This window comes from Pelophylax lessonae (assembly GCF_965119305.1).
Source record: "Pelophylax lessonae genome assembly, chromosome: 7".
NCBI lineage: Eukaryota > Metazoa > Chordata > Amphibia > Anura > Ranidae > Pelophylax > Pelophylax lessonae.
Window position 1 is genome coordinate 152151609 of NC_138774.1, and position 26812 is coordinate 152178420.

A 26812-nucleotide genomic window follows, 5' to 3' on the forward strand; every position below is an offset into this window, starting at 1 on the left:
GAGACACACACAGAGGGGGAGATAGACAATGAGAGAGACAGACAGAGAGAGAGATAGAGAGACACACACACACAGAGGTGAGAGAGAGAGATAGACAGAGAGAGATAGACAGAGAGAGAGAGAGATAGAGAGACACACACACACAGAGGGGGAGAGAGAGAGACAGACAGAGAGAGAGAGATAGACAGAGAGAGAGAGAGATAGAGAGACACACACACACACACAGAGGGGGAGAGAGAGAGAGAGACAAACAGACAGACAGAAAGACACAGGACCTCACCTTGCACACACTAATCGTGCCTGCCCCCTCCTCCTCCTCTCACAAAGCACACAGACAAGCACAACACCCATAACAGCACTAAGATGAATCTTAGCTTGTCTGATGTCCTCATGGATAGAAGTGCATCATTCCTTTTCTAAACATGCAGTACACTGTAGACTCTTCTACAGCCGCTGCTTCTTCTGTGTTATGGTAACACAATATTCGTCTTCCCTTCTCCAACATGGTGCTTAGCTCCGCCTACCAAACGCCATTTCCGGTTTTGAAAAAATGCAATGATTCTTTCCCACGGCTCCTGGGAATGATGACACACATCTCCCAGTAGCCCCTGCGGCGCCGGAAATTACATAGTTCGCCGCGGCGCCGAAGGAGGCAGAAAATTGCTTACCCCTAGCAACAGGGCAAGTGGAGCAAGAAAAAAAAAAAAAGTCACCAATACTGTGATCATTTGGGGAATAAAAGCAATTTTTGTATTGTTGAAAAAACGGGTGGAACTCCACTTTAAGTATAATATTTAGAGGTACTGTTGCCTTCAGACTTTAGACTAGAAGTTTCTACCGATGGATTCTGACTTCTCTTTCTTTTACGAGTTATTCTTTTTGATACAGACCATAGTAAAAGCAGTCTTAAAAGCTGTTAGGCATTCTATGTGGAATTTTTTTAACTGCCTGCTTCCTTTCACTGGGGTAAAATATTCTATCAGCCATTTAACATCAATGAAATGCTGATTGTTGAAGCTACCTCTTTGCTTGTCAAAACATCTGTCAAAAAAGTCATGGAATAAAGATGGGAAAGAGGTGTTGGAGTGATGGGGAGTCTCTGTGTTTTAGGCTGCGTTCTTTTCATTTGCTTTTGCATTTCATCTGGCTATTTTCTTTATTTGTCAGTTGAGAGCAAGGTTCGTCTTCTGTTTTCCCTTTATCTGTCCTTTGCCACTTCTGTTGGAGTGGGAAATATATTCAGAAATGGAAGCACTTTTAGCATGTGATAGATGGATGTAATTACTATTTGGACACCATGCATATCTAGCACGCATATCTAGCATATCTAGGGCCTAGTAATACATCTAAAACCAGCCTCCACTTGTGTATATTTCACTCAATGATTCCATTGTATATATGTCTGTATGTATGTATGTGTGTGTGTATATATATATATATATATATATATATATGTGCGTGCCATTTTTTTATACATTCCTATGTTTATTCGATAAGTTATAACTGCACTTAGATAGTGACACTTCCCATACCTTCCTTTTTACAATGCATATCATAAATAAATACATAATCAGCCATTAGTAAAACAATTGATAGTTCTGCAAAAGAGACAGACAAAGTTTGATAAACAGCTTCTCTTATCCTGTAAAAGCGATCCTTTTGTCTTTACCCTTCCTGTTTCTTAAGACTCCCTATTGGTTAGTGAGATCACCTATCACATTAAAAAAACAGTAGGCAGGCTTAGGAGGTTGGAGAGATAATTGCAAGCTCAGTCCTAAGAGGAAAGGTTGAGATCTGCATATCATTTAGGTTGTGTCACGTACCTGGTAGTGAGCCTGATGTGAAGAGAAAGGCCTCTCATACAGCTCTGGCTCAGGGGCCACTGGTAGTGAGACAGCAGCCAAGGGAGCACAACAAGGTATGAGTGATCAGTCCAGTAGTCTGAGTGGGTGGCAATAGACAGCAGGTGTATGTGGCAGCAGAACAGGCTGGTGACAGATGAGCTGGCATGGAGCTTGGCTGGTGGCAGACTATGGATATGCAGCAGGAAGCAGGAACTAAATGTGAACTTTCTGGACTGAAGAGTTGTCAGAAACCAAGTCAGCAACAGGAGATAAGTCAAGCAAGAACAGGAGACCGAAGCAGAATCCAGAGATGAGCTGAGATCAGGGCAGGAAGTAGATAAACGAAGGTCGGGAACAAGCCGGGTCAGGATCGGAGGTCAAACACAGGAATCAGGAATGAGCACACAGAAGCTGCAGACCAAACATCAATAAGCCAATACTGCTGCCTGTTTAAATAGCACGTATGGCACCAGCATTGGTGACAGGCACACCTGTATGCGCGAGGGCGCACTCTGTCTTGCCAGTTGCCGGCATGAGCATATGTATGCATCTGGAAACTTTATTTGCACTATAGGCAAGCCTTTCCTGACAGATTGCCTATGTGTATGGATTTACCAACCATTTTGACATGTAATTTTCATTGAAGGTAACTTCTGCTAACTCATGCTTTCATCAAAAGCTAAGTTTGAATCAGTCAGGATTGTGACAAATTCACTTTCAAAGAGGTTAAAATACTTTCACTATCCTTATAATCTAGATGGCTAGGTAAACTTCCACTGTCCTAACAAACTGGATGGCTAGGTAGACTTCCGCTGTCCTAACACACTAGATAGAAGGGTAGATTTCCACTGTCCTAATAAATTAGATGGATAGGTAGACTTCCATTGTCCTAATAAACTAGATGGATAGGGAGGCTTCCACTGTGCTAATAAGCAAAATAGCTAGATAGACTTCAACTTCTCTATCCAACCAAATGGGTAGGTGGCTTTCACTTTCCTAATATGAGATGGTGTGGTTGATTTCCACAGTCCTAATAACATAGATGGCTATATAGACTTCTGTTGTCCCAATGAACTGGATGGCTAGGTAGTTTCCACTGTCCAAATTAACTAGATGGCTAGATAAACTCTCACTGTCCTAATAGACTAAATGACTAGGTAGACTTCCACTTCCCTAACAAACCAGATTGCTAGGTAGAGTTCCACTGTCTCAATAAACTAAATAGATAGGTAGACTTCCACTGTCCTAAAAAATGAAATGTTTAGATAGACTTCAACTTCACTAACAAACCAGATGGCTAGGTAGAATAGGCTGGATAGACTTTGACTGTCCTAATAAACTAGATGGCTGGATAGACTTCCATTGTCCTAATAAACTAAATGGCTGGATAGACTTCCATTGTCCTAAACAACTAGATGGCTGAACATTATTATACTGTCCTAATAAACGAAATGGCTAGGTAGACTTCCACTGTTACAAAAAAAAAAAAAAAAATTAGATGGCTAGGTAGTTACATAGTTAGTGAGGTTGAAAAAAGACATCAGTCCATCCAGTTCAACCCATAATGTGTGTGTGTATTTGTTGCTAACCGTACATTTTTATACCCCTTTATGTTGTGGTCTTTAAGGTGCCCATCCAATAGTTCTTTGAAACTATTGAACGATGCTCCCTGCTGATACCACTGCTTGTAGAAGAGAATTCCACATCCTTACCGCTCTGACAGTAAAGAACCCCTTACGTAGTTTACAGTTAAACCGTTTTTCTTCTAGTTTTAGTGAGTGGCCTCATGTCTTATTGAATTCCCTTTCTCTGAAAAGTTTGTTCCTTATGCTATGGTCACCAGTACAGTATTTTTACATTGATATCCTATCCCCGCTCAAGTGTCTCTTCTCCAGAGAAAATAAGTTCAGTGCTTGTAGTCTTTCCTCATAGCTGATGCCTTCCATTCCCCTAATTATCTTTGTTGCCCTTCTCTGTACTAGGTAGACTACTTCTGTCCTAATAAGGTTAATTGTTGAGAGTACAAGAGCACAGGAACAGTCTGTTTCAGTTTAAAAATAAATCATGTATGGAAAAAAACTTTAGAAAACATGGCATTTACCAAAAAATTTTTAGTAATGCAAGAATTGCATTTAAGAATACGTTTTTATCACTATCATGTAAGTGCTAACTTCCACATGTAGCAATAATGTAACTGTCCCAGAATGCCAGGTTATTCTCTACAGAGAACAGGAGATATAAGTGTAAATAATTGCACATACATTTTACTATTGATTGGCCCATTTGTGTTAGAACTTACAATTAGACTGCCTGGAAAGTGATTGATTTCACTTCATTATGCCTTTACAGTGAGGAAAATTCTCATGTTTTTTTAATCTGACCATTTTCTCAACAAATATCAATTTCATAAGAAAATGCACTTGGCTTTGATATCCATGTAAACCAGAATTATTAACCAACATTTCTGATCTGTCATAGTTTATTTGGAAATATATTTAGAAACTAGAAGGATAGATTAAATGGTGGAATTGTCACCACTTGGCCACTATAGATCCCATAAACAGTGAATGATCATACCTAGTCTGGACCAGGGGTGGACTGACAACTCATGGGGCCCCCGGGCAATAAGAGATTATGGGGCCCCCTGTGTCCACACTCAAGCCACACAAAGCCCCACCTACAAATTGCAGCTCAGCCACATAGAGTGGGCATTTAAATATCTACCACAGCATACCCTGCATGGAAGTTCCTGGCTTCTTTCTGTAGTGTGTAGCCTCTCATGGGGCCCCCTACTGACCCTGGGCCCTCGGGCAGTGCCCTAATCCCCGAATGGTCAGTCCGCCCCTGGTCTGGACTATTATTATTCTGGTCCCACACAGTTTTGGGATTTTGGGGTTTACCATGGATGATATGTTGACATGTGGGATTCCTGTATCAAAGCAAAAAGGCTTCTGTTATCCCCTTAACCTGCTAATAACATACTGTTATTTAGTATAAAATCTATCACATTTTGGGTTACATACTTTTTAGAAGAGAAGCAGTACATACAGGAGGACATTCGAGCATAATGAGGCATGTTTAGTTTTAGAAATGGGCTCCAGGGTGCTTTATGTGTTAGGGCTATCTTTATTCACCCAATCCAATAGAAATAAGCTTCCTGATGTCTCTGCCTGCCCATAATAATATGCTTGTTCATTCTGCTTTTTGTCCCAGCAAGGGGTCGTAGAGAAAATTATTAATAATTAATATCCCAGACTGCATATGAGTCTTCCTGCTGTTTTTCTTTAAAGAAATCAAGGTCCAAAGGTTTTCAACAGGGATCAGCTATAATAATATGCATGTTAAACAGAACTGTTCCCTTGCAAGTTATTTAGAGATATAATTTAAAATCCAGTTTAAAATGCTTTATTTAATAAACAGAATATTTCAATCTATTCTGTAAATACTGTGTAATATGGTTCAAAATGTTATAGTTTCTCTGTAGTAAGTTGCATTAAAATGAAATCCATTCACATATTTGACATATTTGAATACATGTAACAGTCAATTCCCAACCTATCTCTCTGTGTTAATAAAGGGAAACTATAATTTAAATGTTATAGTTTAAAAAAAAAAATATATATATATATATATATATATATATATATATAAATGTATAGTGTATACATTTTAAATGGTTGTTTTATATCTGTTTTTTTACTACATGCAAAAAAAAATACTATGGGCCAGGAGGATGCATCTTAAAATATTACTAAACTAATACTATAAAAAAAAAACAACACAAATTAATTTTTTGGCATAAGTAAATGGCCGCGGCACTTTATTGGTTATAAATAAATTAAATAATTATTTATTCAAAATTCCATCAAATAAATTTCAAATCCAACAAAATTATAAAACATACATCTGTATCGCTCAGTCCCAGAACTCGAGCGAAAATAAAACATATTTAAAACCACCAAAGTCCCCCCCTTGATTCAAGGGTGACTCTACCACATAAAGTGCCAGCGACGGGTGGGGGGGGGGAGGGGAGCTCGCCAGGCAGTCACTTCCCAACTGAGGGGCTTACCTCAGGGACCCCCTATATAAAGCCTTGGGTCAGAAGGTTCTAGAGGGGCGCGCGCTGCTGTGAAGCCCGCAAAAACTGTGAGGGGCTACCTTATTACATTTACAGGGCCAGTGTCCTATAAATTAAATAAAATTCTGACACAAAATTTTTTTTTTTTTTTTTAACATCCCCTGTCCCATGTGCGAGGGCACCTATTACTTGTGCCCTCTTACCATTCTTTACAAATGGTACAATTCTCAAGGAATTTATGTTTTTTACCACAGAGAAAACACAGTGGTTCTTATTCCTTACCAGAATGCAGTTTCTCATTAAAGCCTCAAACTGAGCAAAATAGAGTGAAGGGAAACAAGTGTTGCTCTGAGTAATTCACTTATATGTGTAAATTTCTGCTTCACCTATTAAGAACACTTCTAAAACATGTTTTTTTTTATAGGAATGTAGATGTGAAATATTGCATAAAAACATAACGTATTCACCTTTTGGACCAACAGGTGGAGCTTTGGGCACCTTTTCACTATCTTAATTTGGTCTCTCTTTATTCCTGTGCTGTAAAAGGCCTGTTTTTTTTTTTTTTGGTTATGACCATAGTAAATGATAAGTACTATTCATTCCATTTAAACCCAGACCTAGAATTGCCAGTCTTTATTTCTTTTAACAAGCCCATTCCAATAAGAAGCTAGTTTTATAGAATAAATAATGCATTACATAATAGTTTGCCCAACATTGTTTTTTTTTATGGATATACTACATATTGAAAGACTTCATTATTTTTTGTTATTTACAACAAAACCCTTTTTTTCCTAATGTTGTATACTTGAAGGGCAGACCCAAAATTACTTTTTAATATGTAGGAGCCTGTGTTGACAGGTATTTTATTCAGAATAGCATCTCTCTTAAAACAAGTCTATAGAAATGGAAAAGCAGCGCAAAGCAGTTTCATGCAGCTTAGAAGCAGGTCAGAAGGAGATTACCTGCTGGTAAAATGCACCTGTCAGTAAACTCTGAATGATCTCACATGCAATTGAACGCAACAGAAAGCAAGCTGCATTTGCTCATTGACACAAGACCTTACGCACTGAATGCTATTCATATTTCTAAATTGAGAAGGAAGTTCCTGTGTAGATAACTAAAGTTGGTCTTTGGCATAGGTGAATGAATCCATATGTATATATGTGACAGCCAACTCTATGGGGTTCAGCTATAAAAGATTTACATAGCAATTTGCCCAGTTAATGTACATAAATATTCGGTCTGTGTAAATAGGACAAAAACTGTTATCATTCTATTTCCTGTCCTCAATAAATGTTTTTTTTATTGACTTAGTATGGAATATATCATATTTGTCTACTAGACAGTGCAACATATAATAAGAATATCCTATGATGTTTAGCACCCTTTAGTGTCCAAATGGTTTTAAATCAATGAGCAATATTTGACCAGCACAGGAAATAGCTTGACAACATTTGTTTTTGCTCCATTTATCCGGAATGATGGTAAATGTACTTTCACGGGGCAAATTGCAATGCAATTTTCTTTATAAATAGACCTCATTGTCTTTGAAAGTTCCACTTCAAAAGAAATATGGTATTTGCCAAACTGGTATTTCAGTAGGGCAATATAGAAAAGGAAAGGGGTAGTCAAGTCTAAAGCCCCGTACACACGAGTAGAAATTCGATCTGCCAATTTTCGGCTTGTTAGTATGGTGCTTCCGACAACCGACTCCGACTTTTCGGCCGAAAAAATCCTGGTGTGCAGGCTATATAATTTGTGTCAACCGTCAAACACGTCCGATTTTGGTCTCATTAGTACAGATTTCGATGGGGAAAAATCTTATGAGCAAGACTAGGCATGCTCAGAGATGAAAGAACACATAGAAAGCAATCCAACACATGACATCACTTCTGAAGTAGAATTCTGTAGTGCGGGGAAATTTGTGTGCAGTCTAGAGCACATTCCAACCAACAGACACCACTCTGGACAAAAGACGGACGACTGGTCGGCGGAAATTCGTTGGGTGTGTACGAGGCTTTAGTGTCAGTCTACCTTGAAGGAAAAGTTTTCTACCTGGTCAGCCATTTTCCCCCCAAGAACCGTCTTTTGACACAGCCAGGCATTACCCTTGAGACCTGAGATTGTTATCCGTCCTGAAAACTGATAGATCAATTGATTGCAATGTTTTAACCAATGGCACCTTTGGGCAAGTAATCAGCATTTACCCTGCAGTGTGCTACTTATTAACTACAGAACTTTTAATATCTAGAATTAAAATCAGGCATAATACATTTGATATGCATCAGCTGGTTTAAAAGTGCTGATGTCGTGTGACTTTGACACTTTAGGATGTCAAAAAGAGGAACATCCCAATGGAAAAGTGCATTGCTTGGCATGTCATGACTTCTATTGCCAATTTGTGCATAAGATTTTCAACTCAAGTACCTGATTACATTTTGGAATTCATTTTAAAAGACAAAATGCAATGTATGAATTTTCCAACCAATCATAAATGATCTTTGTCTAAATACACTACATCATTTAAAACATACAACTGGTTGTTATAAAATAATTCTGAGTTGCAAAATATTAATATTTCCTAGATAGCACCAAACGTTTTGCCGTGTTACTCATATTATGTGTAGGTAGATGAGTCTGCTGTCTTCAGAAATCCCCAGAGTTGAATGGGATGCTGTCCAAATGAAATCTGCCTGCTGCACAACAGGCATTGGACGTGAGCAGACTGTCAAACATGACTCTTTTTTTTTCCTGTGTAAGAGCTTTAATTCACTGCAGTCAATTATGCAGTTTTAAACATTACACATCGAACTCTCACTGCAGCCAACTAGAGCTACTGCATACTGATAGTGAATACAAATGGCTTTAGCTTGACTTACGTAGTGCAGGGTTTGCTGAAAAACTAGGAATAAAATAGAAGATATTTCATCCACACGACAGGACAAAGGACACATTTTAAGCTCTCTGAGAGCATTGCATTCTCTTTTTGTGTAGCTGGTATGTAACAAATGAGTTTGTATGTTGAATCTAAGCTTTCCCACTCAGATAATGCATTGACGGGTAAAAAGATTCCTTCCTTTTGTCAATGAACACTTTGCTCCTTACTGGCAGACCAGATCATATTAGCAATACTCTGTAAGCAATGTCTTTATTAATCCTGGTGGACAGGTTGTATAATATAGAGTTACCTATTACATTTTTTTGCTCTTTCAGTTTTTAAATGATTGATTATTAAATATTGATTCATTCTTAAAAAGGCAAAGGAAGGTAAGCTAGTGATATTGCATTTGTTAAACAGTAGCTTTTTTAAAACAAATATAGCATTAAAGAACTCTAACTTTGATGCATTTACAGCATAATTCCAATCAATTTTAAAACGACAATAAATCAATTTCTGCATGTAATTATAAAAAAAAAATTAGGTTTATTTTTACATGTAGTAAGCAAGAAAATCTAAATGGAAATAGTATTGGCCTCCTAGAATCCCCTACACAGTAGCACTCAAACTAGAAGGGGAGGGACAGCACTGTGCTCTGTTGCTTTGCATAGTGCTGATCATTTAGCACCAGGAGCTTCTGGAGTGATGACCTTATCAGTGAATCTCTGTTCATTTTTTTACCCAGTAACAGGCTGGGTCAGATACTACCTTATGAGGCTAATTTAGTAAAGACATTGAGAATGTTCACACACAAAAAAGTATTCAACCATGTGCAGATGGATTTCGATTAGATTGGAATTTGCTTTTCGCAGGATTGGATATCTGAAGTGAATCTTCACTGTTGTTTATGTGAACATTGCCAACTTCTTTTAGTAAATCACACTCTTTGTGTATTGCTAAAATTGACTGTAGCCTGTAGACTAGGGCTCAACCGATATTGGTTTTTCGTTGCCGATATTCTGTACATTTAAAGTTTTGAAAAATAAAACAATTTTTGACACAAATCTGGTACTGAACATGTTAATTTTTGTTTAACGTTTAATGGCTGGCTTGCTGGCACCCTGTGGTGGCTGACTGGCACCCTGTGGTGGGTGGCTGGCTGTCTGGCACCCTGTGGTGGATGGCTGGCTGGCTGGCACCCTGTGGTGGGTGGCTGGCTGTCTGGCACCCTGTGGTGAGTGGCTGGCTGTCTGGCATCCTGTGGTGGGTGGCTGTCTGGCACCCTGTGGTGGATGGCTGGCTGGCTGGCACCCTGTGGTGGGTGGCTGGCTGGCACCCTGTGGTGGGTGGCTGTCTGTCTGGCACCCTGTGGTGAGTGGCTGGCTGTCTGGCACCCTGTGGTGGGTGACTGTCTGTCTGGCACCCTGTGGTGGATGGCTGGCTGTCTGGCACCCTGTGGTGGATGGCTGGCTGTCTGGCACCCTGTGGTGGATGGCTGGCTGTCTGGCACCCTGTGGTGAGTGAGTGGCTGGCTGTCTGGCACCCTGTGGTGGACGGCTGGCTGTCTGGCACCCTGTGGTGGATGGCTGGCTGTCTGGCACCCTGTGGTGGGTGGCTGTCTGGCACCCTGTGGTGGGTGACTGGCTGGCTGGCACCCTGTGGTGGATGGCTGGCTGTCTGGCACCCTGTGGTGGGTGGGTGGCTGGCTGTCTGGCACCCTGTGGTGGGTGACTGTCTGGCACCCTGTGGTGGGTGACTGGCTGTCTGGCTCCCTGTGGTGGGTGTCTGGCTGTCTGGCAACCTGTGGTGGTTGGCTGGCTGGCTTGCTGGCACCCTGTGGTGGGTGGGTGGCTGGCTGTCTGGCATGCTGTGGTGGGTGTCTGGCTGTCAGGCACCCTGTGTTGGGTGGGTGGCTGGCTGTCTGGCATGCTGTGGTGGGTGTCTGGCTGTCAGGCACCCTGTGTTGGGTGGCTGGCTGGCACCCTGTGGTGGGTTGGTGGGTGGCTGGCTGGCACCCTGTGGTGGGTGGCTGACTGGCACCCTGTGGTGGGTGGCTGGCTGTCATCCTGTGGTGGGTGGCTGGCTGTCTGGCACCCTGTGGTGAGTGGCTGGATGTCTGACATCCTGTGGTGGGTGGGTTGGCTTGCTGGCTGTCTGGCACCCTGTGGTGGTGGGTGGCTGGCTTTCTGGAACCCTGTGGTGGGTGGCTGGCTGGCACCCTATGGTGGGTGGCTGCCTGGCTGGCACCCTGTGGTGGGTGGGTGGCTGGTACAGGGGCTGTGGGTGGCTGGCTGGTACAGGGCCTGTGGGTGGCTGGCTGGCTGGTACAGGGCCTGTGGGTGGCTGGCTAGCTGGTACAGGGCCTGTGGGTGGCTGGCTGGCTCGCTGGTACAATGCCTGTGGGTGGTTGGCTGGCACTGCTGTGGGTGGGTGTTTGGCTGTGATACACTCCCATGAGACTAGTCCTGGCTCCAGACGAGGCTGTCCAAGGTGAGGGTGGTGGCCTAAGAAGGCAGAATGACGTCACGAAAATATCTGCAATATCGGTAACTTTCGGGGGGCCAATTCCGATATATCGGGGGAAAGTGCATATCAGCCCTCGATATATCGGCCTTGCCGATAATTGGTCAATACCTACTGTAGACAAGTGTCAAAAAGTACAGGACCTAACTGTGCTGTCTTCCAGGGGTGGCTAGATCACAAGACTGAATGAACAGAATAACAATTCTGTTGGCAGGTTGGACCATTTGTATATACAGCATGTGCCTTTTAGATGTACAGTATATTTCCACACTGGCCTGGAATTCATCTATAGAATAATCAGAAGGAGTAAGTCTAGCTGATGAAGAGCTCTTTCATTCCAGTATTAAAATTGTGGACCTGGCTACCTCCATAGGTAAACTCTATGAGTTACCTGTATCCTCTTTCTAATAATGAATACATCTGAAACTGTATAAATGGTCAATGGGTTTGTGGTTCTAGCACCGCCCTTTTCTTAAAACCCACTTTCCTTCCACAAATACGTGGAAGACAGATATTGTTCAGCACCAAATCATGTTTTACCAATAATTTATTCTAAAAAGCATGCAAAACTTAGCTGTACTAGACTCTGAAACTCACATTTATGTTCAACAAAGTATAAGATGATTTTCTGGCTTTTTAAAGACTTTGGCCTAGTAAAGCATTTGGAAATTATCAGGTAATATTTGATCATGCAGTTGAAATCTGCTATAGCTGCATTTAAAAATACATGACTTCATTTTTTGAAGAAAAGAGAGCTTCATTTTTATATTTGTCTAGAATTCAGCTTTAACTTTCCACATGTTCGCCTTACTGTAAAAGTATATCTACAACCATGCATTAACATTTCATATATGTTGAACAAATACTGTCATTTCAATAGTTGATTTCAATCTTTTTGAATATCTGATAATCCCGCAAGGAACATGCCTGTTTAGGCACCCTCTGTTATGTGGTAACAATGGTCTTCCAATTTTGCTGCATTATTACCCTTGCACCCCTGGTGGAGACTACAGGCCCCCAACACATTTTACAGACATTGCCCACTGTTGTCACTACTATGAGCCTGTCCAGAACAATAATGTGCAGCCTACACTGGAGTGAGTGCATGTAGACAGAAAGTGGCTAGAAAAGGCTAAAGTAGATCAGCAACACTGGCATGCAAAAAAAGGCTTAAGAATGTAAATAGTGTAACCGTTTGCTTTAGTAAATATCATCCAGTTAGGGCTTGGATCTGATTTAAAGGCCTGCTATAGGCATTGTTATATATTACATTGCATGGTTTTGTCTTTACCAATTTAGGCAGCAGAAAACAAAGTTTGAAGTGAAGGGGTTAAAACCTACCATTGTGCCAAACAATGACATCAGATCCCCAAGCCATTTCTTCTGGCAACTGGTAATTAGTGACAGCAGGGCAGACAGCGATGGGTATAATTATTAATGCTGCAGCAGATAAGGATGTGGCTGGTGGGTAACTCATAAAGCAGCAAGGCTGTGCACATGGAGCTGACCTTTGTGCTGAGACATAACTCTACTGACACTGAGACAGCAGCTGTTTACTTAATCTTCTTGTACCACACCCTACATGAGCCATTCGATTTGCTTCTACATATTAGAAATACTGGAAATAGTTTTAAATACCATATGTAGAATAAACTGATATTAAAATGTATCCAGCATTTTATGTTTTATTCATGTTTGTTTTATTATTATTTGTTCAAATGGTGCATACTTCAGAACCTAAGAAATAAAGAAATATTTAGGGAAATCATTTTTGCACAACGTAAAATTTCTAAAATCATAGGGATTGTTTCATAACATTTACAAAACTACAAAACGTATGTATGTCTTAAAGTCAGTTGGCTTAAGAGAAAATGATTGGTGGTGAACCTACAGCATGGGGTGGAGGAGCTGCTCATTGACAGTCATATCCATGTTGCAGCCTTCTGTGACCCTCAAATCAGCCCCTATGAGCATGAAGAGAATAGGAAGCCTCTGCATATTATTCATCTGCTCGTAGGGGCTGATTTGAGGCAGGGGCATTAAAAAGCCCCCCCCCCCCCAGTGCATTGAAACGTGGGGAGGAACTCTATGTCCTTAAAGAAATTCTTTCCTGAGAAAAGCACGTATCATTTTTGACTTCTCGCTGTGCAAATGCTGATTGCCTGGTCATCATGCCCCCTTGCTTCAATATTCACTAATGACTTAAGTCATTAAGCCACTGACCCAGAACAAGTATGCAGAGAAGGAGCCCTGACTTTTCTCTGACTTTGCAAATCTGTATACTTGTTCCAGGTCAGCCAGTAAGAAATTAATGAATCCAAAGGGTCAACTAACATTTTCAGAAGGTGGCTGGAAATGTCAGATTTCTCTTCAGAAGGGTTTATTTTAAACACATAGAGAGCCTCCATAGTGCATTAAAATCCTGATAACTCGGTCAAATCAGCCACTAAACACAAATAACCCTTTATAGCTATGTTTTTGTTAGAATGGGGAAGGGTTGAAACTTCAGAGAGGTCTTTTGTATATGAACTCATCGGGGAGCTTTTCTGTCACTTGTTACATAGTAGGTGAGGTTGAATAAAGACAATAGTCCATCTAGTTTAACCTGTGTAGGTGTATGTGGCCGTAATCATCTCTCATACCCCTGAATGTTCTGATTCTTGAGATGTATGTCTAAGAGTCTTTTGAAAGCCACTATACTTCCTGCAGAAACCACCTCTTGTGGTAGAGAATTCCACAATCTTGTAGCCCTAACAGTAAAGAACCCCCCACGTTGACTGAGGTTAAAACGTTTCTCCTTTAATCGCATTGTATGCCCTCTAGTCCTCATGCAATCCTTTCGACTGAATAGCTTTTTTTCTATGCTGAGATCACCATTGAGATATTTATAAATTGCTATCATGTCCCCTCTCAGGCATCTCTTCTCCAGGGAGAATAAATCAAGCGATTGCAGACACTCTTAAGGTCCTCCAATCCCCTAATTAGTTTAGTTGCCCTTCTCTGGACTCTCTCCAGCTCCAACACATCCCTCCTAAGGACCGGTGACCAGAACTGGACAGAATACTCCAGATGTCGTCGGACCAGAGTTTTATAAAGTGGAAGGATTATAGTTTTATCTCTGGAATACATCCCTTTCTTTATGCACGCTAATATTCTGCCGGCTTTGGCAGCTGCCCCTTGACATTGCATGCTATTGCTTAGTCTATCCTCTACCAAGACTCCCAGATCTTTCTCCATTTTTGATTCCCCCAAAGGTTCCCCCCCTAAAGTGTATTGTGCTTTTATGTTTTTAGTCCCCAAGTGCAAAACCTTACACTTCTCCACATTAAACCTCATTTGCCATGTCGTGGCCCACTCCGTTATTTTTTTCAGGTCATTCTGTAGGATATCTTCTTCAGGCTGTGCAGTTATTGCCCTGGCCAATATTGGGTCATCTGCAAAAACTGATATAGAGCTACTGATCCCGTCCTCAATGCTGTTTATGAATAAATTGAACAAGGTTGGTCCCAGGACTGAGCCTTGGGGGACCCCATACCACCTCAGACCAGTCTGAGTATGCGCTATTTATTACCACCCTTTGGACACGTGCTTTTAGCCAGTTCCGTATCCAAGAGCAGACCTTGCGACAAATGTACAGGAAAGGGAAGAAGGGACATTTGTCTTTGGGATAGTAGGTTACAGACAGACCTAAAAACACTGGAGTTTATTTACTAAAGTCAAATAAGCTGTTCACTTTGCAAGAGACCTTTCCCCAGAGCATATTGAATTTGGTGTGGTTTTACACTTTACAAAGAATATCCAATCACATGCAAGGAAATTTAAAAAAAATGCATTTTTGCTTGCACATGATTGGATGATGGAAGTCAGATGATTGTCACCTCATTCACTAAACTGTGGGGCAAATCCCTGCAAAGTGCAACCCCCCTGCAATGTGAACAGTTTATTTGCCTTTAGTAAATCAACCATTGTCAGAAAATGTAATCCTTTCTCTCCATGCTAAAATTTAACTTTTTTCAGTGCCTGCCATCGTAAAAGGAATTTACAGCTATTCTCACCAATAGGGACACAGCAATAAAACCTAACAGAGGCTTTCCTGTTTTTTTTTCAAAATAAATAAAATGTGTAAGGTGGAGTTGAGCTTTATGGAGCAGCAAAATAGATGATGTGTTATATTGCAATATAATTATCATGAAGGGCACTTTTGATAGTCAGGAGCAGAGTATTGAAAATACATGGCTGGAAGTGGCAGGTTGGCAAGATTATAGTAGTAGGTAGTACACTTAAGCCTGGTACACACGGGCCGATAATTGGCCTGTGTGTACAGCAGCTTGTCTTACAAAAGCCAGCTGAACGTCCAGCTTCTGTGGAAGGGACATGCCAGAAAAACATCTGCTGATTGGCATCCAATCAGTGCTCTCAGCCAATGGCTGTGAATGCTAAATGGTGTGTTCTGACTGGAGGGGTCACCCCTGTCAGAACACAACAGCTCAGCAGAGAGATCGCTGTACTAACATCGGATTGTTAGTACTGTGGCTCCTCCTGAGCGCCTCTGTTTTTTCTCGTTCAGCTTGCCGGGTTGAACAGAAAAAAGACTCATAGTGTGTACCAAGCTTAGCAACCTGTTCTCATTGATTTTTCTTGTATTTTTAATGCTGTAAATTTTCAAAAGACCATTTATTTTTGAAAGTGAGATATGTTTACTTGTGATAAATTGTAGTTTATCCATATTTATTCCATGATTCATGTCATATAGAATAGTACTTTATGACAGTGGTACTTTGACGTAGTGGTGGGCTTGAGCACGATATGGCCATATGGTGGGACTAAATCCCCATTTTTATTTATGGATTGTCTCCATATTTGATAGTCATTTCTTTTGCATGTGTGCGCTATTCTTTTTTAATATACTTTATGACATCTAGTAATCCTTGAGTCAAAATGATGACCTTAGGGAGACGGTGATTAAAGAAAAGGGGAGGGAGTGTACAATAAGGAAGGTGTGGCACTTGAGTTTATGACTGAACAGCCATTGTTAGTGACAGCCCTGCTGTGATGGAAGGTCCCAGATCCAGCCTCTCTTTGTTTTCCTAACTCAGACAAAATGTGCAATTTCAGATCTTCTTTGCCTGCAGGCTTCTGGAAATGCTGCTATAAATACACAGTATAATGAGCTGAAGAAATTTGAATCAAATTAGTAGCTTGCTTCCCCTAGCAATAATGTGTTATCAGCTCACTTCCCAGCACCAGAAGACATTTCTAGCTGGCAGATCAAGGAAACATTTAAAATTATTAACTCCTCTCAACCCAGAGGCGGCTTGTTGGGGGTGAATTGGGGCGTCTCCCTGGGCAAAAAAATTGAAAAATGCAGTACATTTTAATTATCCAAAAACACTTTTTAAATATTGTCTATATATGACTTTTCATAAGATCATGTAACACTAAGAGGGAGGTAATCAACATGTACAATAATATAACATCCAAATCATGAATGTTCTACAACTTATAGCAACCAGTTTATTATCACCACTATTTTAGGCTTTATTATTATGGTCATTTGCATTTTTAAAGCTTATTGATACCATTGGGCCTTGGCGGACTGCAAACATATCTATAAATAGGTCAAATGACATAGCTATTTTCTTTATGTGCATTCAAAATTAGCTGTATATACCAGGGGTGTAGCCATGGGGGTCACAAGTGTAGCGCAGACGGCATGTAGAGAAACCAATGCCCTCCATTTTCCTCCTGCAGCCACGGAGAGCCTACTTCTCCTCCTCTCCTTCCCACACTTTTTCAGTGGCTGCAGGGGAAAAACTGAGGGCATTGGTTCCTCTATATACCACCCTTGCCGCACCTTATGTCATATGTTACATGTCTCCTGCTGCACCCAGGCCCCTCTGAGCTCCCCTGATCGCCCCCCGGCCAGCTTCCCCCCTCCCCTCTTTCACTGGTTGCTGCAAAGGATGTGTCAGGATGGATTGCAGAGGAAGGGGCTGGTAAATATGTAAATTAACAGGCCCCTTACTTTTCTGAATGAACACAGTAAGTGTCGGTACTGATCACTCCTGTTTCCATACGTAACTGAAGTATAGTAAACTGTTTACTATGCTATGGTTTGTGAATGAACAAGAGGCTCTGTACAGAGCTATTCCTGTCCATTCATTTTGTGCAGCTGAAGCTCCAGAGATGGAGATTGAGGGCTGTGCCTTATTCCACAGCATTCCACAAAACATGTTGAAGAACTTTTAACTCTCCCCATAGCCCTCACATATAGTATCTTTAGTGCGGGTCTCTGTACGTCTTCTGTTTCATAAGTACCATACTACGGGGAGTTTCCCTATTGTGTATTGGAGGCGTAACATTTGCTGTTTGGATTTTGGTTGTCTTTGTGGTTTTTACTATGTATATTTTTGTTGAATAAATGTTTTATATTTTTTAACCTATTGTTGTGTGACTTGGAGTGCTAATAAAAGTCCAATTATTTTTTCAGATTTTTTTTTATTGTGTAAAAGGCAATATAGTATGTATCTTGCAAACATTATATGTAATGTTGGAATTATTCAACCATTTAAATAAATAAATCATAGGAATGATCTTCCAATGGTTGTTACCATACTGTTTCTGACTGTACTTTATATTGCAGCATACTAGTCCTGAATGTACATTTTTCTTTACAGTATTTAATGTTTACTGTATTATTCTTTACATAGACATCTAAGTTTTTACAAATCTGTGTCAAAGGTAAAGCAGGGATATTCAAAACCCTATTTGCTGACCTGTTTTTATTTTTTGTAGGTGACTTGCCTCCATGATTTCTTTGGGGAGGATGATGTATTTATTGCATGTGGCCCAGAGAAATTCCGATATGCTCAAGATGACTTTTCTCTGGATGAGAATGGTGAGTCATGCAAATGATATGCTTTTGTCTTCTATGTATACTGCTGAATCAATAACATATGATCCGTAAATTGTATTTATCCATTTCTAAGGCCCCTTTCAAATTTTGGTTCTGTTAAATGCATGTAAATATTCATTAAAAAACACAACAAGATCTGTGCTGTTACAGTAATTGGCACTGTACACACATGTACATTTTTGTATAATGTGTTTGTTAAGGCCCATTCAGATTTATGTGTTGTGGTAACGCACTGTAAAACCCCCTTCATCATGTATTGCTACAACACACTGTAAATCATAATCCTTTTTTTTTTTTTATTCTTTTTATTGAAAAAGTTTGTTTTTCGGTACAAAACAAAGCCTGTGGGGCATACCCCGGCTTAAACAAGCACAATCATCAACCACTAACACTACCACAACAAAAACAAGTTGGAGGTCATAACTATAACCTCCCAAAAGCATACTGCTCAGTGTTTTCAATTTATCAGCACTGTGCATTCTCGAGAGGGCTGTCTATCATGCAGGCACCTGCACACTCATGGTGTTCCAGCCTCAGAGTTTTGGTTGTCCACCGTTATTGGAGACGCTATCCATGCCTGCCAGACCTTTTCATATTTTTTGGGCCAACTCCTGGAAATGTATGTCACCTTGTATAATGGCACCACAGTGTTAACCAGTCCCTTCCAGAAACTAGGGGTCAGGGGAGGTCTGACATCCACTTCCGGACTATCGCTTTCCTTGCATAGAATAATAGGATACAAATCAGGGTACATGTTGCCTTGGCTGTCGCCAACTGGTCCACTAACCCAAGGAGACAAATCCCCACTGTTAAAGGATCGAAACGGAGGTCAAGCTCAAAATAAACCGAGACACCTCCTGCCAATAAGAAGCGATCAGAGGGCACTCCCAAAAAATGTGGGAGAAACCCGCAGAGTCCCAAGTGCATCTCCAGCAGGAAGCCAAGACACTAGGATACATACGATGTAGTTGCTGTGGAGTGTAATAGATCCTATCAATATCTTAAATTGAATCAAGACATCCCTGGTCACTATAAATTGCTTGAACGGGAGGTCCCATATGTCCTCCCAGTCCTCATCATCCAGCCCCTCCTCCTCCGCACACCACATCACCCGTAGCCCATCCAGCTCGGCGTGAATAGAGGACTGTAAAGCCTTATAAATCGTGGATAAAGGTTTGTGCAAGTCAACGTCCCACAGGACAGACTCGAGGTCATTACGCTCCAGGCCAGTTATGGGAGCAAGGAACTGCGCACAGTAGGCATGGCTCAGTTGGAGAAACCTGAAAAAGAAGGAGTTGGGGAGCTGAAACTTAGTCTTGAGGTTGTCAAATGTTATCAGGGTGATTCCATCGCTGATTTCTGCCAGGGTCTTGATGCCCCTATTAGCCCACAAGGCGGGATCCGGAACAGACAGGAACTCCGCCAAGTGTGGGTTGAAACACAGTGGGGTATCTGGAGACCAGTGAGCCCGTCTCCGATCGGATGCGACTACCGTGAGAGTCCACACCCTCACCACCGCCTGCATAGCTGGAGTTAAGGGGGGATATGATTCCTTCAGACCTCTATCTAGAGTGTTACAAAGCATTTCATAGGAACCTGCATGAGCCACCTCCAGGACCACAGAGGAGTTGGTAGCATTAGAGATAAGCCAGCTATGGGCATGTCCTAGCATAGCTGCTATGTAATACGAGTAAAAGTCAGGGCAAGCTAGCCCCCCCTGTGCCTTGGGTCTGCGGAGAATTCACTTACTAAATCTGGCAGGATGTGAGGACCATAGGAAAGTTGTTACAAGGGAGTCCAATTGAGTAAAGTGAGATTTTGGGATCCAAACCAGAGAATGTCTAAGAGTATATAGTAGGACCGGGAGAATTTTTTTTGTCAGTAGGTTAATTATCCCAATAAGGGATAAGGGGAGATGAGACCACGCCTTCAAGCGTTGTCTACACCACTGTACTTTAGGTTGTAGATTGAGTTTGATGAAATCCCTGGTATCGGGGAGATATGAATACCGAGATACTTAAATGGTATGGGCCAACTTTAGCGGGGAAGAGGGGTCCCAGAGGGCGGCAGCCCCCGCATCTATAGGTAAGACTTGTCCCAGTTGGTGTGCAATCCCGAGATGGTCGCAAACTGAGCCATAATCCACAGCGATTCAGCAAGGAAAGGACTGGGGTCTCCCAATAAAAGGATGAGATTGTCCCCATACAGCCCCAACGTTTCAACAGTGGGGTCAACACAGATCCCCCTCCCTCCCGGCGCCCTCCGCAACGCCTCTGCCAAGGGCTCCATAGCAAGCACAAACAGGGCCTGGGACAATGGGCAACCCTGCCTCATCCCCTTTTTAATTGCGAAGGGAGACGAGAGCCTTCCGTTTAATCTGATACTTGCCGTAGGAGTCCAAAATAATAAGCCAATCCAGCGATGAAACACAAGACTGAACCCAAAACCTCCAGTACCTTCATCAGATAGCTCCATCGCACAGCGTCAAAGGCCTTTTCAATGTCAAAAGACACCAAAACCCTTGAAGCACTGTCAGGTGGCAGGAATTGAGGATATTCCGGATATTCACATCTGTCAATTTACCAGGCATAAACCCCGTCTGGTCCATAATTATCAACGACGGCAGCCCCCCCATCAACCTAATAGCTAGACCCTTGGTAAGTATCTTGAGATCATAATTCAATAATGATATAGGCCTGTACAATGAGCAGCTAGTTCAATCTTTGCCCGGTTTAGGCAAAAGAACTATGTGTGCCTGGTACATGCTGTCAGGCAGCCGGCCGGCCTCCAAACACTGAGAGAACAATTGCTGTAGCTTAGGAACTAATAATTCTGAATAGGTTTTGCAACAATCCCCAGGCAGGCCATTGGGCCTTGGCGATTTGTTACAGGGGAAGGAGTGAATAGCAGCAGTGATCTCCTGAAGTTGTAAGGGCTGTTCCAATTCCTCACGAGCCGCCTCTGAGAGGACAGGAAGGCCCAGCTCCCCCAAGTCATTCAGACAGCAATCCCCCACATCTTGGGACTGTTTATCATACAGTGTACTATAAAAGGAGTGAAATGCATTCAATATTCCCACCGGGTCAGTAACCGAGTCCCCAGGTGGGGGTTCTGACCTCGGGGATCACCGTCAGGTTCATCGGTTCCCCCACTAAATTTGCCAGGAGTTTCCCATTCTTATCCCCCGACTCAAACAACCTAGCCCGGAATTGTGCGTGGTCACGATGGCTCACCAGGGAGGTATAATGGAGCTTCAGCTCCCTTCTGACACTCGCCAAAGCAGAGTAGGTAACATCACCCGGATCCGAAGCGAAAGCTGCCGCAGCCTCCGTCTCGTCACGCCCCAACTGAGCCACATGGGAGGCTGCCTCCATCCGGTCTGCCCTTAATGGAGGAGATATACTCGCCCCAGATGAAGGCCTTACAGGCCTCCCATACTGCATCAGTGGGGGCCGACTGCTCATTAGTCGTCCAATACTCGGACAACTTGGGCGACATCAGCTCCTGTATGTTGCCATTGTTCAACCAGTGTGCCGCCAACCTCCAGCAGCCCTGCTCGCGACCGGCATCAAGGACCACGCAAACCTCCAAGGGAGACTGGTCTGAGAGGCCGGCCGGGAGATAGGAAGCCACGCGAACACAAGGAAGAACTGCATCAGTTCCAAACATTAAGTCAATGCGAGATCCCGATTTGTGAGTGGAGGAGACATAAGAGTACTCCCCTTCCTCTGGGTGTCTCCACTGCCACAACTCCTGGAGACCAAAAGTGTCGGCCCAGGTGACAAGATCCGGATGTGCCCCCTGCAGGGGGTTAGCGGCTTTCAGAGTCCCGTCCATTATGGTGTCGAAGTCCCCACCCACACACAAATGGTAGACCTGCAAGAAAGCAAGCTAAGTGAAAATGGTGTATAAGATGCTAGAGTCAAAGGGTGGAGGAATATATACATTGACAAGAGCCCAACGTCTTGCATAGAACCTCTATATCAATATGATATACCTACCCCCAGGATCAGTAATAACCTGCTCAACAGTGTAGGGCAAGGTTTTGTGGAGCAGAATAGTCACCCCCCCTGGCATAGGAGGAATAGGTAGCGTGGAACCCCTGTTTGACCCTTGCCCACCTGAGGGCCATAATTTTACCACCAGTCACATGGGTTTCCTGTAAAAACAAGGGGTATGCAGGTACTTAAACATCAAGGACCGTTTGACTCTGTCATTCAACCCTCTCACATTCCATGAGATCAGTTTTAAAGTAGTACCCATCGCATGTGGCTATAGAAAAACAACAGGGTAGGATATGTAGCAGGGCGCAGAACGCAGTAGGAGAGCACACAGAGTACCTGTAGAAGCATCCGGGGACAGTCCACAGCAGTCCGAGAGGAGATCCATAAAAGGCTGAGAGAAGTAGAAGGCTTGAGCAGATGCAAAAACACATAAAACAGTATGAACCATGCATACCAAACATACCTACTAACTAGCATAAAGGATTAATGGCCTTAGGCATTATGGCAGTTCAGGGTCAAGCAAACAGCAGACGGGGGGGGGGGGGGGCTGGGCGACAGCAAAGGGAGAATGTACCAGCACCAGGCCTCAGAGTGGGAGAGGAGGAACCAACCACCCCCCCAAATCGCAGAGCAACATGGAGAGGGGGTCATGAAGCAGTCAGTGTGAGAAGCAAGGTGAAAGAGAAGGGGAACCGTGGGTTGGAGGGGGTAGCCAGGAGAGCAGCAGCAAGGTAGCTGGTGCTGGCAGCAAGCATTTAGACAGACTTGTGAACAGGAGCATGGAGAGAGGGTCAGTGCAGAGTATCCAAGCATCAGCATCTTCAGGTCAAAGTCAAAGAACTTCACAGAGCCTTTGTGTTGCACCCTGAGACGGCTTGGATAAAGCATGGAATATTTGATTTTATGTTCCCCGAGCCTGCGCCGGACATCTGTGAAGTTTCTTCGCTTCTTTTGCAGCTCTGCGGAGAAGTCAGGGTAGAGATGCACCAGTGTGTTGTCATATGGGAGGGTAGGGTGCTTGCGGGCCTCACTAAGGATATGGTCTCTATCCCTGTAATTTAGGAAATGCACCAGAAAGGGCCTGAGAGGGGCCCCAGGCACTCCGCGGCCTGTGGGGACCCTGTGAGCCCTCTCCACCACATATGTCGGGGAGACATCAGTAATATTAAGCAGAGTCTTAAAGAAGGCCTCAGCGAACTCCGCAGGGTGATCCCCTTCAGCCCCCTCTGGAAGGCCCAGCACCCTAAAATTTATTCCTCCTCTGGCGATTTTCTGCATCATCCGCCTTAGCTACCAGCATTTGCACAGTCAGTTGCAGTGAGTGTAGGGAATTTGTGTGCAGAGTGGTGGTGTCCTCTGCAACAGAAATCCTGGTCTCAGTCTCACACAGTCTGTCCAAGTCAGCCCTAATAAAATTACACTCCTCAGCCAGGTGGTCAATGCGAGCAAGGAGGGAGGTCTTACTATGCTCAATCACAGACAGGATCATAGCGGTGTCACTTGCCTGTACCGAGGGAGAGGAGGGCTAAGAAGTGGAGGGAGCCGCAGACTTCTCCATGTCATCCAGCAGCGTGCGGAGCCGTTCCAAGATGGCGTCTGAGCACGAGGGCGGCGGAGGATCTGTTTTTTTTTTTCGCGGCTGCAGCAGAGGATTTGTGCTTGGCCGGCATGCCAAAACGTTCCAAGGGATGTCCAAAGAGGGATTAGCCCCTAAAGAAGCAGGATGCACAGCTGGAACCAGGATGATGAGATAGCACAGGATTCTCCGGAGCTCCCGCAGCACACGTCCTGCTCGCTCTACAACTGGACACGCTACGTAAATCACATACTTCAGTGCTTTTCAATGTTGCACATTTGAACGAATACAGTAGCATTCAACACAGCTGCACTGCATCACGCCGCTGCAGTCCTGGGTTGTCTCAGATAATTGGTCCATTTTTGGCCGCATTGTGGTACATCGGCAGCCCATTTACAATTAATGAGCTGCCCTAATACAATGCATGTTAATGTTTAATGCTGCATGCACTAACAGACATTCATTGATGCACCCCAAAAGTCTGAATGGGCCTTAAAGTCTTGCAAGTAGCATATATGATTTATTTCCACAAAAACACCTTTGGTATAATGAAAGCAACTGTATATAAAAGCTCAATACATGAACTTTAATTCAGCTGTAAAAACATTGAAAAAAACTCAAAATGACCTGTCACAAATGCACATATTGTATTGCATGTTAATGCATGTACACAGGTTAGCCATTATTTTAAATGGTGTGTACATAAAAACCCGCCTCCACAGCGAAGCCATGGCTGACAGCTCAGCATGGAGACGGGTCAAGTTGGCTTCAAAAAAAGGTATGTGTACTGATTTTTTTCTTTGCAGGGCTAGATAGGTTAGTGTTAGATCGTGGAGGTCTATAGATGCAGGGATTTTAGTGGTAGGATGGACTTCTACTTTAATCACTAACATTCTAAGATTAGTTTCTACAACTTGCTACCTATGTAGTGTACACAATAGCAAATCATTTGTTCCATTGGTTTAACAATCGATCACAGCTGATTAGTTATCAAATTTAGTACCAATTTTAGTGAATACTACTGTACTAATCTTAGTAGCATGTTGACCCTCTAAACATTTTCAGTGCTGCTTAAGGGTAAGTCTGCCTAATATAAATTATTATGACTAAGGCCTACGTAAGAGGCTGAAACGCATCAATAACTACAGGTTTTGATGCCTTTTATTCGATAGACTTAATAAAGTTGTATATGTTTTATTTTTGAGACATCATGGGTGCCATTTTTTTTTCTCTTTGATTAGACCTAATAAAAATGATACCCTCATCAAGGTGAAAACAGGTCAGGCTATTGCTAGGAATAAATATTTTCTGTATGCTTAATAAGTAAAAGTACAACAATTATATAAATTATTAAGTATTTGAATTCTGTGTTTCAATGGTGAAAGGCTGACTGGCATAACATTAGTTTATAAAATATCAGAAAACTCAGAACCATAATCTTTCAGATTGGCCTATGTGAACAAATGGCCTTGTCAAGTCCTTTTCCTTCTTTTTTGAATTGTAACTGGACAGACAGTGGCTATGGTATACAAGTTTCCCTAGTCAGCAGTTTGTTTCCTTGCAACTATAATTTGCTGGTTTTCGCTCCTGTAAGCTATCTTACAAGACCCATGCTACTTTGCTTTGCTTCTGTCTACAAATGTGCAGTAAAGCATATAACAGCTTTGGGGAACAAGCTGCCATGCTGACTTGTCTTCTTTTGTATCTTTTATACTATCTTTGCCGTAGTTTGGTGTGAAAACCTGGCATTGTGTAAGTAAAAATAAATTCTGCCTGACCTCACAACAAACTCTACGGCTGGAACTCCAGGGGCAAACAGATTTTGCTGTCTGCCACATTTAATGCCAGGGGGGGAAATACAATGAAATGCAATTATTTTTATTTGATTCATAATGAAAAACACATATTTATGCCAGGCTGTTTAGCATTGGTTCACCAAATCTCTGTGCACTTTTCACCCCGACTTTGTATTTATTTAAACTCTTTCTGTTTTAATTAAAGTAAACATCTCATTATTGTACTGTGAAAGCAGCCATTTTTTAATATATATTCACATCAGATATTTCGATGTAGATACAAAGAAGTTAGTGGTAACTGATTAAAATATCAGTTTTAAGGTAAAAAGAAACTGTAAAAGACAGTATCAAAGGATCTGATATTACTGATTTTGTTTTTGAATGCTCACAGCCTGGATCTGTAATCCATATGTAGGCAGGTGCAGTCTATTTTCTCCACTGCAGGTGGCAATCTTCCGCAGGCGCACTGTTGTTGGAGAGGATGTCAAGAGGAACAGGGTTCTTTCTGTGGTTTCCTGGGTCACTGGGGAAGCTATCCTATTGGATGATGCCACCCTATATGACTCGAGCAGACATTTTGGGTCAGGCAGAGCCTAGTTATGGCTTTATATAATGTGAACTTTCTTCAGGACAGCTTAGCTCTTACCTTTTATACCCAGTGAGGTTAAGAATGTTTACAAAAATAGATGATTCATTTCTCCTTAATCCTTCTCTCATTATGGGCTTGTGCACACTGCAGCTCAAAAAAATAAAAAAAAACAAAGCTGCTTTTACAGGCATTTGAGCTTTTATTTCTCTGCCTAAAAGCTTAAAGAGGTTTGTGCTTTTTTGTGCTCTGTTGCACATTTTTATTGTGTGTTTTATAACTTTTTCGATCTTCTTTGAGCTCATTTGTGCTTTTGCGGTCATAATTGTTTTTTTCACTCCCCTGAGCGAATTTTTCAATTTTTTGTGCTTTTTTGCACTTTTTCAAGTTTTTTTGCATGTTTTCAGGTGCTTAGGTGTCTTTTCTGCTCAAAAACTCCTCTCAAAAATGGGAGTTTGGTGTGGGGGGGGGGGGGGGGGGTTTGCCTGTAATCTCACATGCATGTAAACTCCTGAAAAAGCCATCATGCGCATGGACACATTGGCTAAAATGGAGGGGAGTTTCCAGGCAAAAAAAAATGAGAGCTCATAAAAGCTCGAAAGCCTGTAGGA

The 26812-nt window shown here is 42.4% G+C and overlaps 1 protein-coding gene across 2 annotated transcripts in view; it reads left to right on the forward strand.

Moving 5' to 3' along the window:
- The window catches only part of DCX (doublecortin), a 175790-nt gene that overhangs the window by 114106 nt on the left and 34872 nt on the right, over positions 1-26812 (forward strand). For both annotated transcript variants that reach the window (XM_082264393.1, XM_082264394.1), the window contains exon 4: positions 18119-18221. In XM_082264393.1, coding sequence (XP_082120519.1) covers positions 18119-18221 — 103 coding nt within the window. The remainder of the gene's footprint in view (positions 1-18118; positions 18222-26812) is intronic.